The sequence below is a fragment of the Drosophila subobscura genome, chromosome J, assembly GCF_008121235.1.
Source record: "Drosophila subobscura isolate 14011-0131.10 chromosome J, UCBerk_Dsub_1.0, whole genome shotgun sequence".
Taxonomy (NCBI): domain Eukaryota; kingdom Metazoa; phylum Arthropoda; class Insecta; order Diptera; family Drosophilidae; genus Drosophila; species Drosophila subobscura.
This window is the reverse complement of record NC_048532.1, coordinates 12,649,820-12,665,962: the sequence shown is the minus strand read 5'-3', so window position 1 is coordinate 12,665,962 and position 16,143 is coordinate 12,649,820. Positions and strand designations below refer to the sequence as shown.

The window sequence follows — 16,143 nt, the reverse complement described above, 5'->3', positions numbered from 1 at the left end:
CCTTTCTCTCTCTGACTCTGCCTTGACTCTGCATGCAATTTACTTTTAATTGTTCAGCTACTGTTAGTTCTGCTACTGCTGGTTCTGCTCCTGCCTGCTGCTATACCTCTTTCAATTCCTAATTCAATTCAATTTGGTTTAGTTTTGTCGTATTGAAGTTTACTTTAGTTGGGTTATTCGTTTCGTTTAGTTTCATTTCATTTCATTTTGGCTCTCGGTTGGCCCTTCGCGCCGCGCACTCACTTCGACACCTCCCTCGATGGGAGGTCCAAACGACTGACTGTCCGACAATTTGTCACTTTACAACTTATTTGAGGGCTACCTTCTGCTCCTCTCAGGCTCCTCTGTGGAACTGTGTGTTCTCCTGGCACTTTGGCTTTGGCTCTGTCCTGCTCTTGGATGGATAATGGCTACTACCTTCGGCGACGCCTGCCAACAGCGAACTGAGCTGCTCCAATTTCGGGCTTCACCTTATAAACGGGTCTCTAGCTGTAACTGTAGCTCTGCCCGTGCCTGTGCATCGCACTGTTGCTGCCACTGCCAGTGCTACTGCTCCTGCTGGTGCTGGTGCTCGTGCTCCCGTGCTATCCTTAAAAGCGAGTCCCGACTGGCGGCTGCCTTTGCTTCCAGCTAGTCGTTTTTCTCTGATAAGAGCCTGCCATGGTGTGCGTGTGTGAGAGCGCACACACAGTAAAAGAGAGAGAGAGGAGAAAGCTTCGAGAGAGAGGCCAATTGCGATGTTTTTCTTTGTGGGATGAACAAAGCTCTGGCGGAGTTGAACCGTTAGGCACAAAGCGGGAACAATTAATTTTCAAATTAACAGTTTGTTGCAATGAAATTTTAGTTTAAATTTGTTTGAAAATAACTAAAATATATCTAAAAAAAATATAAAAAATATATCTTGTAAAATGGTTGGTTGGTTTTAAATGCATTTTTATATACTAGTTAGGGAACAAATTTCAACATATTCTGCTCCGAATAAATTCAAATTTTATTTTAAAATATTTTCCAACGCCATAAATAAATTGTGAAAATTTTTGAATAATTTCCCTTCCGCATAAATTACATTTTTGAAATAACATCGAAATAGTATGCCCTTCCTCACGCTCTCTCCTGCTCCATTGCTACGGTTTTGACTTTGCTGAGGTGAGGGTGAGAGGGCTGCATGGGTTGGTCATGAATGAACTCCCTCCTGTTGCATATGTTTCCATGACAGAGGGCTGGCGGGAGGGCCATCTGTGGCCTAGAAACATGAAACATAGAACCCAATCCGTTGCGATGCGTTGCCACGCTCTCTCTCTCTCTCTCTCCGTCTGGCCATGAAGTTCAAGATGAAGGTTAGACGCTGAGTGTAACAAAAACTCGAAAAGCTATCGGGGCAAAGCTTTTACTCTCCCAAGCAAACGCTCGCTCTCTCTCTCTTTCTTTCTTTCTCTTTGGTTTCCTTCCTCCCATCTCTCTCTCGCGTAGTTAACATGTTGCTGCTTGCTTGCTTCGATTTGTTTTGTTTTTCATTTTTCCACCGTGGCGCCCCGAAAAATTATGATGAGCTCCATCAAGCGACGGTGCTTAGCGCGCGCGGGCTTCCTTCCTGTTGTGCTTTTCCACCCACTCATCCCACTCATCCCACGCATCCATCTGCTCCCATCGACCATTCTGCTGCTAAGCGATTACTTCCCCCAGCCAAAGCCCGAATCTGTGTGCGAGTGCGGGCACAGAACGAACGGAACCCCGCCTCTCGCCTGGTGACCCAATTCCATGCCTCCACGTACACGGCGCTCAGCAATGGCAGGCAATGGCAGGCAGCAAGAGGAACCAAGGCACAGCATACCAGGGATTGAAGGCATTTTGTGTGCCCACAGATTTACAGTCATACCTTGCGCTTGATTGGCCCGGGAATGGAACTGCGACTGGTACTGGTATTGCGACTGCGACTGGTTTGATGATTGTGTGTGGGTGTCTCCACCCGTATCATGTATCCGTATTCGCATGGGACCGTAGGAGCAAACAGGAGAACATTTTTGCATCATGCATTGTTGGATGTCACCACGAACTGAGATTGATTGTTGACTGCAATGCCAGTGCCATTGCCATTGCCACATCCATTGCCACTGCCGCTGCACTTTCATCTGGCAAAAGTACAAACAACAGGGTAGAGGGGACTGAAACTGGGGCTCTTTTTCTGCCGGCCACCCCAATGCTGTCATTGGCAACAGCATCCGAAAATTAAGCTGCTTAAATAAGCGAAATCTCAAGCAGGTGAACAAGCAGCAGCAGCAGGGAGTGCCTTGGGATGTCGTACAGGTACATTGGGGAGAGTACCAAGAGTACTTCCGTAACTAACTATTTCTCGTTTCTCCCTCTCCCTCTCTCTCTCTCTCTCTTGTTGGACTGTGAAAATGATAAAAGTTTTGTGCGTCTCGTCTCGTTTCGACTCTATATTGCTTGCTATCTTTCTTAATTCGAGTTGGGGGCCAGAAAGTTGTTCCGCTGTCAATGATGTGAACTTTTGAACTTTGATTGGTTGCCCCACACATACAAGCATTCAAAAAGGAGCGTATGTGTGTGTAGAATTTAATTTCAGATTTATGCTGAATTTTCATGCAACTAAACTTGGAGCAATTAGATTACATATTTGTGAAAGGTAAAAACCAAGTTTCAATTCCATTAGTAATTTTCCCATGTAAGGAACAAATTCCCTTTGCTAATTAAACAGGGCCAGTAGAAGAGTTTGTTTTCTCAGTAACAAAAGTGGAAATTCGTTTTACAAATTTAGTTTCAAATTTAAATTCATGGAAATCCTTTCTGCAACAGCACAAGAGAATGCGAGTTGCATTAAAAATCGGAATAACCAAGGAAATGCCATAAATACCCAAGCAGATCCTGCCCCGGAGCCTCATCCAAATGCCTTTTCCAGCTTCATTATGCTGCAGACAGACGACCCGTAGCCTGGGAGCCTGGAAGCTACACTCTAAAGCCCCTCCACTCTGAGTTAAGCCTCGGAATGAAAGGAGCAGAATGATGTTGCATGCAAATGAAATGGCACAACAAAATGGCAAAGCGCAGCAGCAGCTGTCGCACTAGCGCCCCTAAATGTCAGCTATTTATAGCCGCCAGCAAAGTCGGAGCCAAGTCCAAAGATACAAATCACTTTCACTAATTATGCCTTCAGTTGCGCCGCAAAATCTAATCGCCCACCGATGTCCGCCCCGGCAAAACTTGTCCAAAGTGTAGAGGAGCTTAAAAGCAAAATGACGATGGCCCAGGCACACGCAGTACGGCAAGAAAAAAAGAGAACCACTAAAGCGAAAGTCAAAGTTGAGGTGGATAGCGGTGCGGAGTCAGCCCCAGCTGTGGTCACGACCGCAAAGAGTAAACAAAGTTCTGGACTGGACTTGTTTATCCCAGGAACAGGGGGACTGAGGGCTGCTGCTGGGGTAACATACTTCTGCTGAAACTCTAGTAATAATTAAAGGACTCTTTGCATTCCGCTTTGAGCGCTCATCCCTCGTGTTGTTCTACCACACTCACGTGGCCATCACTATTTGCTTTGTGGCCAAAAGAGAACGTGAAAAAATAGAGTAACACAAGTGTAGCACACATTTAGGGGGCGACAATTTCGGCCTGGTCGAGATAAAACGACCCGATAGCCAGCCATGGCTAAGGAGCAACCAACCCCAGCCATGTCTGGAACACCGGAAACCCACCTGGACTGGCCTGGCGCTCCCCGATCGAACTTCCACTGCTGTTGCTGCTGTTGTTTTTTCGTTCTTGAAAGGTGTGCCACACCTGAGGTCACGAAAACGCTGCTGCCTCACGGTGTGTGGCTTACTTTAATTAAAGTTTTCCTGAAAATTCGTCGTTTTCATTATGGCTTTATTTGTGGCACGACTCTCTCTCTCTCTCTCTCTCTCTTCTCTGTTTCGTTCATTCAGTAACTTTTTTCTTGTCAGCAAACCAGTTGCAGCCAAATTGTGGCAACGTGGCTCACATCTCCAACTAATTGCCAATGCAGCAGCAGCAGCAGCAGCACTTGCAATTTAACTTTTCGTATCAGTTTCATTGGGATTTCCATATTTATTTTTCATTACCAAAAGTTAAATTTCCCGCCCGCTGTGTGTGTGGTTTCTTTTCTCTCTGTCTGCAAAGTTTTTGTCACCTAAATCATTTAGTACGAGTATATTGCTAAAGGGGGGCCGAGCCAGACAACATTAAATAAAATGCAAGGTAAGCAAGCATCAGCAGCAGCCGCAGCAGCCGGAGCAGCAGCCGGAGCAGCAGCCACAGCACCAGGCGCCAACTTGATGGGATTCCACGCTGTTCATTAAACAACAAAAATAAAAGGAGATGCCATAAACTTTTGGTTCCACCTGCGGTGTTGTAAAATATTAATTTCTTGACACATCTTTTTTGCAACGTGGAAAGTTCTAGCGAAACTGTTGCCAGAAAAACCCCTTTTAAAGAAAACTTTTCCAATAGATCCTGCCAAAGTCTTTCTATCTTAAAGCAAGTTCAATCAAGGCCGTGAAAACCTCATCCCAGTCCCTTAATTTGCCACTGCCTGTCTGGCTTTGGCATATTTTGGCGTTGTTTTCGCGCATTTGCCAATTTGCAACGTTGTAACGTTGTCTGCCGCCTGCCAGCAGGTGCTGTCGTCCCCGGTTTGCGTGTCCCTTCTATTACCCACACCCTGGGCCAATGATGATCGATGCGTGGAAGCGGACATCCAGAAATTATGACCACTGATAGCAGCACGCACGCACAGGCGCGTTGCCCGACGGCAAATGTCGATGTCGATGTCCTTGTCCTTGGGCTGAGAGACAGAAAGAGAGAGCTTGTGTATGCGGCTTGCATGGAAATTGGTAATATTCATTCAATTTATTGGCTAATTGCATTTACACTAACTAATGAAAACGCTCAAATGCCAAATAAAATGGGAAATTTATCAAATTCTCTCACGCGCCGTACACGTCTCTCGCGCAGCAGCAGCAGCAGCAGTCTCGCGGTGTCTCGGGGCGAAATGAGTAATGGCAAATCAACGTCGCGCTCTAGCCGGACGGAATGCCTGAAATGCTAATTTATAAAATGGTCGTCCGCTGATTCGACAGTGATAAAGAGTTGGCCACCCCAGGCAACCGCACAGGCACTGCCACTGGGTTGGTCTTGGTCGGAATTAGGTGTGAAAATGTAATTTACGTCGAGATTAATGAAAAACTCGTTAGCCTGATTTTCGAGTGGTGGTTTACTCGTACGAGTAAGACTGTTGCTGTTGTTTTCTTTTGTAGCGACCTCGAGAGTGTCTACTGTCAAATAAATGTCCTGGCAAGTTTTTGCGGTCAGGGGCTTTGGCTTTGTTGGTGGTGGTGCTGCTGTTGCCCAATCTGCAGGTGACAGGTGAAGGAAGAATGCAGCCAGCCAGCCAGCCACGCTCTTGACTGGCGAAAACTTTCCAATTAGAGGGCTATAAAAAGTTTCCCCTTGCTGGCTGTTAAATAATTCAATTGTTTACCCAAACGATGCTCCCCATCAAAAGGATGTTTTGCACTTCGCTTCAAGAGCTTTTCGTTCATGTACATAGATTTTGTTTTCCTTAACTTGCAGCTGGCTTAATTAGTGCAACTTTCAGCTTTTGGCCAATAGTTGTTTTGCCTTGGCAGCATCTTTTCTGTGGTCCTGTGCTAATTAGAAAAATATGGCCATGACTGTGGGTGCCTGCGTTTCTACGAAGGTGAAGGATATCCTGTACATTATGTTTTCTGTTTGCCTTTTTCTAAAGAACACACACACATGAAGGCTTTCCTTCTCCTCTCGCATAATCAGAGTATGGGGTGTATGGGGCACGTGGCACAAAGGCAAACACGGAAACAACTTGTTGCAACTACAAGCAGCAGCAACAACAAGGAGCACAAAGTGTGTACATGTGTCGACACCAAAGGACAGGCCCTCCTGCAAGAGGCTCCGGAAGAGGGCCTGGGCCGGGCTGGTCTGGCAAGTGCGAAAGGACGGACGTTTGGTTCATATTATAAATAATTTATATTGTTTGCCCAACAGGTGAGGCGCGCAGACCCTAGCTCTTGGATGTTTGCCAAAGCTGAGGCTGTTGTTGGGGGGAAAAAGAGTTGGAATTTGAGAATGAAATTAGATTTTATCAGCCCTGCACCACCCGGTCACCCTCATCAGCCTCAGGATCTTGTTAGCCAATCAGTTGGTAAGCAACATTCAACAAGATTGCACACACACCCACACCAACACATATGTACTCCCACACACATTTTTGTGTGGCACACAAACAAAGCACACAACTCGATTAAATGGACCCGCAGGAGTGTCCATTACAAGGCCAATCAACAACAACAATCACTTTTACATACAAAACAAAATGCATGTGCGAGTGTGTGTGTATGAACATATTGTAAACTGTACAAAGCACAATTGTTACACGCACAGACATGTCGAATCGAAACAAACAAACAAATAGCGAATGGGGAGCACGAAGTATGGGGAATAGGGAATGCTGGCGCACAGTGAAAGTAAAAGAGAGCAGAACAGAAAGAGAACCGCTCGCTGGGATAATTGAAATTCTGTCGCGCACAGCCGTTTCCGCTAAGCACTGGCAATCAGGCATGGGCACGGGGCCACCTAACCCACCCACCAAATCAAACTCAAGGACATTGCGAGTACCCACTCCTGAAACAATGTAATAGAGTGGCGGACGCAACAACAGAGGCTGTAAAGAGCCTAAATGGGGCGGGAAGCCTTCCATTTGGCAACTTTGTAAGCGGACTTCCATTCCCAGTTCCCAATTGTGCTATTGGCTGAGCTGCGCGGTTGCGGCTGCGGGGGGCGTCTATGGCTATGGCAATGGTCTATGTGCGGCGATAACGTTCTCCATTGTTTCGGCCAAGTGTCATAATTGTTTTTGTTTCTACTCTCCATTTATTTAAAGTGGTATTTCGTGAGGTCGTTGCTTTTAAAGGCAGAAAACACATACATACAAACATACGGACGTACAACAACTGTACTTTTGCATGGCTTCCTAATTCGAAGAGCCGGCACATAACCTCTTCTGCATTTTGATGATCGCAAAATAATAAAAAACCCAATAAATGTACCAGGAGACAAACAAGTGAAGCCCAATCAATTGATTGACATTTTTCTTTTAGAATTTCAAGGAAAAACAACTCACCGGAGCTTGCACGCGGCTTGCAAAATGGCATCCATCACGACTTATTGGCTCCTACAACCATTTGGTCCAAGATGCACGTTTCCAGCCTTTATTACATCTCCCGTTTTATAAATTAATGACCGCGAGGTGGCTGCAGCACTAACGATCGCAAAAATGCATCCCGAACACATCAAAGAAAGACAATTAATTTGCATTTTGCAATTTTTTCCGCACACAAAAATAAGCACGCGTTCGTGATCTTAGTCATCGGTATAATCTATCGATACTCGAATTACTCGATAACAAAAGAACTGGTTTAACCTGTTGCGCGATATAAGTAGACATATTTGCTAAAATAAATTTAAACTAAATAAAAGCGATAACTACACGAGCTTATATATGTGCATACATCTGAATTTGCTGAAGTTAGATAAAAAGCGTAAGTAAATGATCGGCTGAACTAAACCTGTTGGAAACACCTGTAGCCCTGGTAGCCGGCGATCAGCTGTTAATGATTAATTTGTTTACGTTTTAACTGCCATATTTCCAATAATGCAACGTTTTATAAAGATATTTGGCCAACAAAAATGCAAGGTGATTGGCATGATACACGTGGATGCGCTGCCAGGTGAGCCAAGGCCACAAATGCAAACCGAATGTCTATAATATGGAGAAACAATGCCAGGAACACCTCGATATGCCGGCAACTGGAAACAGACGATTGAAAAGGCCATATACGAGGCGAATCTCTACAAGCGCCACCAGCTGGTATGCCATACAGTCTGCCTATTGTTTCGTTCTAATTTTAGCCTCATTTGCAGGATGCCGTACTCATCGAGAATATGCATGACATTCCGTATGTGCCGGAACGCCTTCTGGGTGCGGAAATAGTCGCTTGCATGACGCGCCTGGGACAGGCGGTGCGTGATGTGATCCCCAAGGCAACTCCCTGCGGTGTACAGGTTCTAGCCTGTGGCAACAAGCAGGCTCTGGCCATAGCCAAGGCCAGCCAGCTGCAGTTTATACGCAGCGAAGGCTTCGTGTTTGGCCATGTGGCCGACGAGGGATACACGGATGCTTGCGCTGGAGATCTGCTGCGTTACCGCAAGCTAATCGATGCGGAAGATGTGTTGATATTCACGGATCTGAAGAAGAAGCACAGCTCGCATGCCATAACATCGGATGTCAGTCTGCTGGAGACGGCGCATGCAGCGGAGTTCTTTCTCACCGATGGCATTGTCATCACGGGCACAGCAACAGGCCATGCGGCCAGTCCAGAAGATCTCCAAGAGTTGTCAGGCCGCGTAAAGGTGCCTCTGTTGATTGGTTCGGGCGTGACCAAGGATAACATTGGTCTGTACTTCAGGGACGCCCATGCAGTCATCAATTGGCTCGCACTTTAAGCGCCACGGAAACTGGCTGGAAGAGATTAGCGAGGAGGCGGTGGCTAGTTTCATGCGTAAAGTCTGCGAACTGCGGCAGCCGAGTTGATTTGAATTGTAAATTTGTTTATTGATGATGATGAAAAAAGATAAATGCGAAATGTCCATGATTCTGTGTTTCCAGTTGTAAATCTAGAAAAGATTGGCAAAGAAATCGTAAATGCGTTCACGCAAGGATGTCACCTTGGGAGCGACTTCAGTGCTGCTTGAGAAGACAAAAGGTTTCTGTTCATTAACAGCAGAGAGTTCATCCAAGGTGTCATCGAACTTGACGCGTTTTCTTTGCGGCGGTGAGAGCAGCTCCTCTTGGCCCGGCTTCCCTGCAAATATATTCTCCCCATTGAACAGATCCTCGCGCTTCACCACTGTGGGTATGGTGTTGTCCACATTGTGAGCCCGAAAGTACGATTTAGAGTCCGAGTAGCGACTGGCAAAGCCGTAGGTGGGATCGTGATCGGTGCTCGTGGCGGGCACATTGCTGCGTTTGAGTATGCCCCGCACATTGGCCACCTTGTCGCCTGTGGCTATCTTCTTGTACAGCTTGGAAATGCGATTCTCCTTGCAGACGGATTCTCTCACTGTCCCTGGCTGATGGCGCAACTGCACAGATGGCAGTGGTGGTGGTGGTGGCGGCGGTGCCATGCCCTTCGCTTTGTTGTATGTAGACGATTTTCCAATGTTGCCGCCCGTGTTGGGAGTTCTTAGCGCGGCGCTGGGCACCTTGCGCTTGCGTGGAAAGCAAGCAGTATCCTCCGTCTCATCCTCTGAGTCCGTGCTGCGATTTTTGTTGCGGAAAACCGTCTCGTACTCCTAAAATAAATAAAACGGGTTAAGCTTCCCCCTGAACTCATTAAACTTTCGATTACTCACGCATTTGCGCTTTTGGTTGGGACTCAGTACATAATCAGCTCCGAACTTCTTCATGTCCTTTTTCCGTATGGGTGTCCGCTTGCTGGAGTCCTTGCGCAGCGTCTTGCGGCACTGCACATGCATGTCAATGGCATCGCGTATGAAACCCACCCAGGTGCGACACAGCTGCAAATCTCCACTACCAAAGATGATGCCATCGTTCTGGCAAGTCAGTTTAAAGTTTCCCGGCAACATCTCAAACACTTTGCACTTCTTGAGCGGAAAGATGCAACAGCATTCCAGTGAGTTCTCCACCACGGTGTTTGGGGCACGATCCTTGACCAGCTTGCAGTACATAAAGATGTCCGACATGAGCACACAGTAGCGCTTGATTTCCGTGCCCTTGTGGGTGATCTTTTGGAGGATGCCCTCCTTGATCACTCTGCGTGAGGGCTTGACAATGTTTGGTGTGCGATTCACCAGCGAGTTTTGCAAGTGGATGAGATACTGGGTAACCTCCTGCTCCTCCACACACGCATTTATGTGCGCGGCCGTGGCATCGATCTCTTTAACAGACTCTGCAAGGAACAACCAATTATAAACCGGTTAAAATAAGTCTTCCTGCATCTGCTTACCCTTTAACAGCTTGTAGTCGGCATCGGCTGGACTCGTGTACAGTAGCACCTGCTCCAGCAGCAGCTTGTAGCGGGGCACACGCTGTATGGGCACGATCATCAATGAATTCAGTTTACGCTGCACCTCCGGACGACTCTCGGTTTGCTCCAGAAACTTTCTAAACACGGGATTCTTGAGAATCAAATCCTGTATGATGAACAGGGCACCCCGATAGTCGAAGGCGTAGACCGAGTACAGCTTGAAGAACGGTGCCATCTTGATGAAGGCGTGCGCCACATTCTCCATGTTGGCCTCCAGCTCCCGCAGAAACTCTCCATTCAAATTGTGGATCATCTCAATCTGTCCGAAGAGCAGCGTGTGGTTGGAGCAGTCGATGATGGCTTGCTCCTTGAGCGGACGCACGAAATAGTTCATCAGCAGCTCCAGCTGCTCCAGGTAGGACTTTTCCGACGAGATGATCTCCTGTATGGCCTGCAGACGGAAGCCCATGCGCTTGCCCGCATCTGGATTGGGCGAACCAATGGGACTGCTGGAGGCGCTGTCCAGCATGGAGCACACTGGAATTAAACACAAACAATTAGGAAAACGCCGTGCAAATGTTGCAGCCTTTGTTCATTACCTTTCCTGCGCGACTTGGCTGTCAGCAAATTTCTTTCTTGCAGAACTTGCCGCAACTCTCGGCTGAAGCTGAGCGGTGTGTGCGGCGAGGCTGCACGGCTATTGCCAAAGATTTTCTGCTTGGGTGTGTACATTTTAAACTTCAATTTGCACAAAGAAAATACAAGCAAAAACCGACGCCAAACAACACCTGTCTTTTCAAACAACGCCCGCTGTGGCGTCCGATAAGTGTGCTGGCTGCCCTGGTTTTTTTCTGTTATCGATGTAAATTTATTAGAAAGAGTATGACCGTTTCTGGAAATGACCTAAATGGCCTATATTTGATAAAACAACAACAATTATTTATTTTTATACGTGGTTCGTGGCTCGTTTCGTGGATTTGAATGTTGTTGGAGCTTTTGCTGCACCGAAATGCATGCAAAGCTGAGTGGGATGGAGTTGCGCATAGCGACGCGCCTAAATGAAGAGATCGGCAAGGATGCCAGCCGGCTGCATCGCGCCAATCTAGTGGTTAGTCACTACAAGGAGCGGCTCCAGGCCTTGTCCCAGACTGTAAGTGGGAAAGTTTACACTTTTAAATGGAATTAATGAGTGATCTGCCCTTACAGCTTGACTATGAGGACCCACAGAATGTGTCCTGCTACAAATCTGCCTTCCAGTGCCAGCAACAAGTCTGCGAAAGCATCGACTTTGAGCTGCAGAAACTGGCCCAGTTTAGGGAGAAGCTGCAGCAGAAACTGCTGGAGTGCCAGCCCACGCTGGACGCCGTGGGCGAAGATCTGCAGCAAGTACGTCAGCTGCAGCGTCTTTCGCAGTACTTGCGCCTGGTGCAGGATGTCCAAGAGATCAGCGGGGATCTGAGCAGCAGCATCAATGGCAAGGACGAGGACAAGCTGGTCAACTTGTATCTCACACTCTACGAAAGCAACGACTACGAGCACAGTGTGGTGGGGCGTCTGCATGCCGTCCAGGCACACTCGCTGCAATCCTACGCCGAACGCACTGCCATCTACTGGCACAAGCTGATCCTCACGCGCCTCTCCAGCGAATTTGAGGCCGTTCTCAAGAGCATGCGTTGGGCGCACATGGAGCAGCAAGCGTTGAACTACTCCCCCACGCGGGACACCGAAAAGGCACAACTGCTGGCGGAGTACATGTTCCTCATCAAATCCCCTGCCGAAGAGCACGCTCCCCTGCAGAGCATCACGCCGAGCATTGTCTGCCAGCCCATTAGCCAGGTGGTGCAGCTTCTGCTGGCGCCCTATCGGCAGCGTTTCACGTATCACTTCACGGGCACCCGCCAGACAAATCGATTGGACAAGCCCGAATGGTACTACACACAGATTCTCAACTGGGGCAAGGAGACTCACTTCTTTGTGGGCAAGACATTCCAGCCAGCAGCGATAAGAGCCGGTAAACTGGACTACAATCTGAGGGTAAGTCCGATAAACTCCCCTCTAGCTGTATCCTCTCATATGTGATTCCATTGCAGCTTGAATTCATGCGCGGTTTGGTGCAGTTGACCATTGAAAAACTGGCCGTGGACATTGAGCAGATTGCCCAGGATGAGATTCTGTTTGCTCACCTGCTGGATGAGACCTTGGCCTTTGAGGCGGAGCTGCGTGAGACGTTCGGCTATCCGGCCAAGTTTCCCCAGCGCCATTTCCGTCATCACACAGCCCATGTATCTGCTACGCTGGATTTCCTTGGAGGAGAGATGTATGCAGGAAATTCTCAGTTTATGTTTATGGTTTATGCTCACAGTCTTAGTCTTGTAATTCGCAGTCTGTGCGGAGAGAATGGATGACATACTGATGGCGGAGTCGCCCTTCCAGTTGATTGATCCAAACACCTTCGAGGATGACTTGAAGATACCGCGGTGTGCCGATCAGTTTATGCGACTGCTGGAGGCGATCAAGGATCGATATTATGGATTGATTCAACCGGGACACCAGCTGCAGTTCCTGCAGCTACAGCTCGAGCTGATCGACAGCTTTCGGCGGCGTCTGGTGCAGCTGCACAGCAGCGGCGACGTGGGCAGCATTCCCGTGCTGAATGCCATGAACTATCTGATCATGGTGCTGCGCGAGTGGGGGGAGAATGTGCATTATCTGCATTTGCATTCAGCTCTGGCGGGCCCCAAAGCGACGGAGATCCATTCCGTGTTTGACCATGCCGTTTCCGAGCTGGAGCATTGGTCGCGGCAGCTAACGCGGAACCTGGCCACGCGCGAGACACACGAAATGAAGGCCAGGTCGATGAACTATCGCCATGACTGCTGGCCCACTATGCCGGAACACAACTCCAAGGAGCCCTTCATACTCTCTTCCAGTGGCGGCGAGATGTTCCAGGTGCTGGTCACCATGCTCCACAATCTGGAGCGTGAACTGTCCGCCAATTTGTTCAATCAGACGCTGCGACTGATTGCCCGCACACTCGATGACTTCATGCTCGAGAGCATGGTCATGAACACGAAGTTCTCTCCCGCTGGTGCAGCGCAATTCAATTACGATATGACGCGGAATTTATTCGCCCTGTTCGGCCAGTATACGCGTCGCCCAGAGCTACTCTTCAAGAGGTGAGTCATGTGCGGAGCTACAGCAACTGTAAACACGAAATCTGACACTCGACTTTCGTTTCACTAGAATTCACGATGCGACCAAACTGCTGACGGCAGCGCGGGGCACGGCATTGCTGCTACTGGAGACGCTGCGCAGTAATCAATCGGTGGAGGAGAAGACGAAACCGCTGAAGGAGCTGCAGGTGCTCAGCCTGGACAGTAGGCAGTGCATTGAGGTGCTGGAACGGAGGGTAGACATTAAAATGTTTTAAGAATTAGGGCAAACAAGTTAACTTTTGAATTCCAAACGAGATGGATTAGGTTTCGATTTTATTAGCAATGCAAACGCTTTTCTTTGCTGGGATTTTTAAGTTTAATTTGTAAAACGCTGACACAATAAACATGCGGTAACTGTAATAATAAATTGTTCTAAAAATACATAGCATAAAATTAACATATATTTAACGCTGTGATCAGCCCTGAAGCACCCAGGAGAGGATGAGTGGAATTCATTCAATCACAATCTGGTGGAGAATCAGGGCTGATCAGGGCGTATTGTATGTAATATTGTTCGACAAAACAATTGCAGTTAGTGAATATCAATTCGCACATCACACTTCATCATCACATCGTGGAACAAGATCATCGACTCTGTTCGAGCGTTGCCCGCAGGGGACCAACTTTATGCCTATACTAAGTAACCGATAATAAATCCAATCTGCGGGCCGTTTCTACTTGCCTGACTCAGCCGCCTATTCGAAGTGCTGGTAGGTTTGGGCGCTCACATACTGTGCCCGCTGCTGTGGCGTCATGTTTAGATTTCCCTTCTGCTTCCTGTCGTACGCCCAGATGACGGCGGTGGCGATCAGCGCCACGGTCAGCCAACCCATGAAGAAGAGCTGCACCCATGTGTGCTCGTTGTTGCTGTGATCCACAATGATGCCAGCCAGGATGGTGATGACGGCCAGGCCGAGATTCTGAATGGACTGGCAAAAGCCGTAGGCAGTGCCGAGTTGATACTCCGGAATGATGAGGGCCACCAGGGGCCACAAGCTGGCAGCCAGCATGGAATAGGACAGGCCCATAATGACCATGCCCAGGTAGGGTGTCAAATCCGTGAATGTCAACAGGGCATGGGCTCCAATGGTGGTCAGAGTAGCCGTAAACACCCAGGTCACGTTGCGTCCCACCTTGTCGATGATGAAGCCAAACACAGGCGACGAGACGGCAGCAATCAGGTACACCAGCGAGTCCACAGTGTTGGCCTCTGACGGCGTCAGGTTGAAGCGTTCCATGAAGAACTTCTGGCCCAGGGCAATGAATGGAAAGATTGCCACGTAGTAGGCGACGCAAATGATCGAAACCATCCAGAATGGCGGCTTGAATGTGAAGATGTCGGTGAGCTTCGGCACTTGCCCAGATGGGTTGCTGTTCCGCTGCAGAATCCGCTCCGCCCGCTTGTCCATAAAGCCCAGAATGAGAGCGCAGATCAGCGACATCACACAGGTGAGTGTGGCCAGCAGCAGGACCACTCCCAGGGCACTGTTCTCGTGATAGAACTTGCTGACGTAGTTGTAGATGGGCTGCATCACCCAGAAGTTGACGGTGCTGCCGAAACGGGCCACAGACAGCTGCAGTCCAAAGACCATGTTCAGCTCCTTGCCCTTGAACCAGAGCACGGCATAGCTGTTCTGGGCCACGGCCAATGACTCTGCGCCAATGCCGAAGATGAAGCGACCCAAAATCATCAGCCAGAAGGCATTCAGCAGGGCGCCGCTGGCAAAGATCACCTGGCCCACGAGCAGGATCAGCATGTAAATAATCGTTCCAAGTCGTATTCCAAACACGCGATCGATCAGAAATCCTCCCAGGAAGCACAGGACCACATTGGGCCACGAGTAGATCGAGTAGATGAGCGTAAACTGAGTGGAGCTCAGGTGGAGATCCCGCTTGAAGACGTCCTGCAGTGCGCCGGGATTGTCGTAACAGAAATACGAGCCAAAGCCGAGCAGACACATGAACACCAGGGCCATGAAGCGATGGCTGGTGCTCGAGGGCATGCAGCAGCCACCGGAGGGCAGCGACAGCTCATTATCCTGCCGGCGATCGCGAGGCATGATCGTTTGATCTGCCTCCTCCTCTGGCCGCGACACCTCCTCGTTGTCCACGATGCGTTCCTCATCCTCTCGCGCCATGACTAAGCAGCTTGCCGTCGCCTGCCGTACTGGTCAATGGATAGTACGGACGCCCGCAGATAGGGCGTATTATCGAATATCGTTGAAAGTTGTTGTTTCGCCGTTTCAGATTTCCTCTTTCAGATGTTTTTTTGCTGCCCCAGCAAAATAATTGTATCACGCTATGTCCGTCCAACTCTTTTGCTTTGTCTGCTTTCCACTGGGTTATCTCTCTCGACTCGCTGTTTTTTTTTTGTTGTTGTCTCTGTTTACTGTACTCAGAATCGAACTCGGACTAGTGTTACGGTACCGTACCCTTTGTCTAATGCTACTGCGTATTTTGTAGTTGTAGTTGTGAGTTCAGTGGTTATCAACTTTTCACAGTCCAGTTGCAACTTAAATTGTGTTTAATATGCAAATGTCAATGTGTGTTGCGAGTGTGACGTGTGCACCCGCACTTTATTGACGCTCAAATCTCTATATTGTTGTCGATTTCTCTCTGCGGACTGGCTGCTAATTAATTTTATTTATATATTATATACGTGTGACCAACACATACACATGTGCACAGCTGTTGCACCGATACCGATAAGTTCTCATCGATAGCCGAACTAGTATTAAAATTGTTTAAATTAATATTAGCAATTAAATTCTTAATATAGTACTTTTTCTTGAATTTTTGTTAGCTTATTTTAAGCT

The 16,143-nt window shown here is 48.2% G+C and overlaps 4 protein-coding genes across 4 annotated transcripts; 2 read left to right on the top strand and 2 right to left on the bottom strand.

Annotated features, from left to right (window-relative positions):
- Positions 1-76: 76 nt before the first annotated feature.
- Positions 77-15,974, bottom strand: LOC117893297 (major facilitator superfamily domain-containing protein 1). Its single transcript, XM_034799872.1, has 3 exons — positions 14,018-15,974; positions 278-289; positions 77-90 (listed from the first exon to the last, which is right to left on the bottom strand). The coding sequence occupies exon 1, from the start codon at positions 15,463-15,465 to the stop codon at positions 14,023-14,025; it is 1,443 nt and encodes a 480-aa protein (XP_034655763.1). The 5' UTR covers positions 15,466-15,974; the 3' UTR covers positions 77-90; positions 278-289; positions 14,018-14,022.
- LOC117893300 (uncharacterized protein F13E9.13, mitochondrial) lies at positions 7,664-8,717 on the top strand. Its single transcript, XM_034799876.1, has 3 exons — positions 7,664-7,793; positions 7,851-7,933; positions 7,987-8,717. Exons 1-3 carry the CDS (start codon positions 7,718-7,720, stop codon positions 8,566-8,568), a joined length of 741 nt encoding a protein of 246 aa, XP_034655767.1. The 5' UTR covers positions 7,664-7,717; the 3' UTR covers positions 8,569-8,717.
- LOC117893295 lies at positions 8,653-10,953 on the bottom strand. Its single transcript, XM_034799868.1, has 4 exons — positions 10,712-10,953; positions 10,092-10,649; positions 9,478-10,034; positions 8,653-9,417 (listed from the first exon to the last, which is right to left on the bottom strand). Exons 1-4 carry the CDS (start codon positions 10,842-10,844, stop codon positions 8,740-8,742), a joined length of 1,926 nt encoding a protein of 641 aa, XP_034655759.1. The 5' UTR covers positions 10,845-10,953; the 3' UTR covers positions 8,653-8,739.
- On the top strand, positions 11,122-13,724 carry LOC117893294 (RINT1-like protein). The gene is given in 6 exon segments (XM_034799867.1): positions 11,122-11,262; positions 11,319-12,146; positions 12,203-12,355; positions 12,357-12,429; positions 12,496-13,288; positions 13,356-13,724. Coding segments are annotated over 6 exon segments (2,175 nt in total). The 3' UTR covers positions 13,543-13,724.
- Positions 15,975-16,143: the final 169 nt, after the last annotated feature.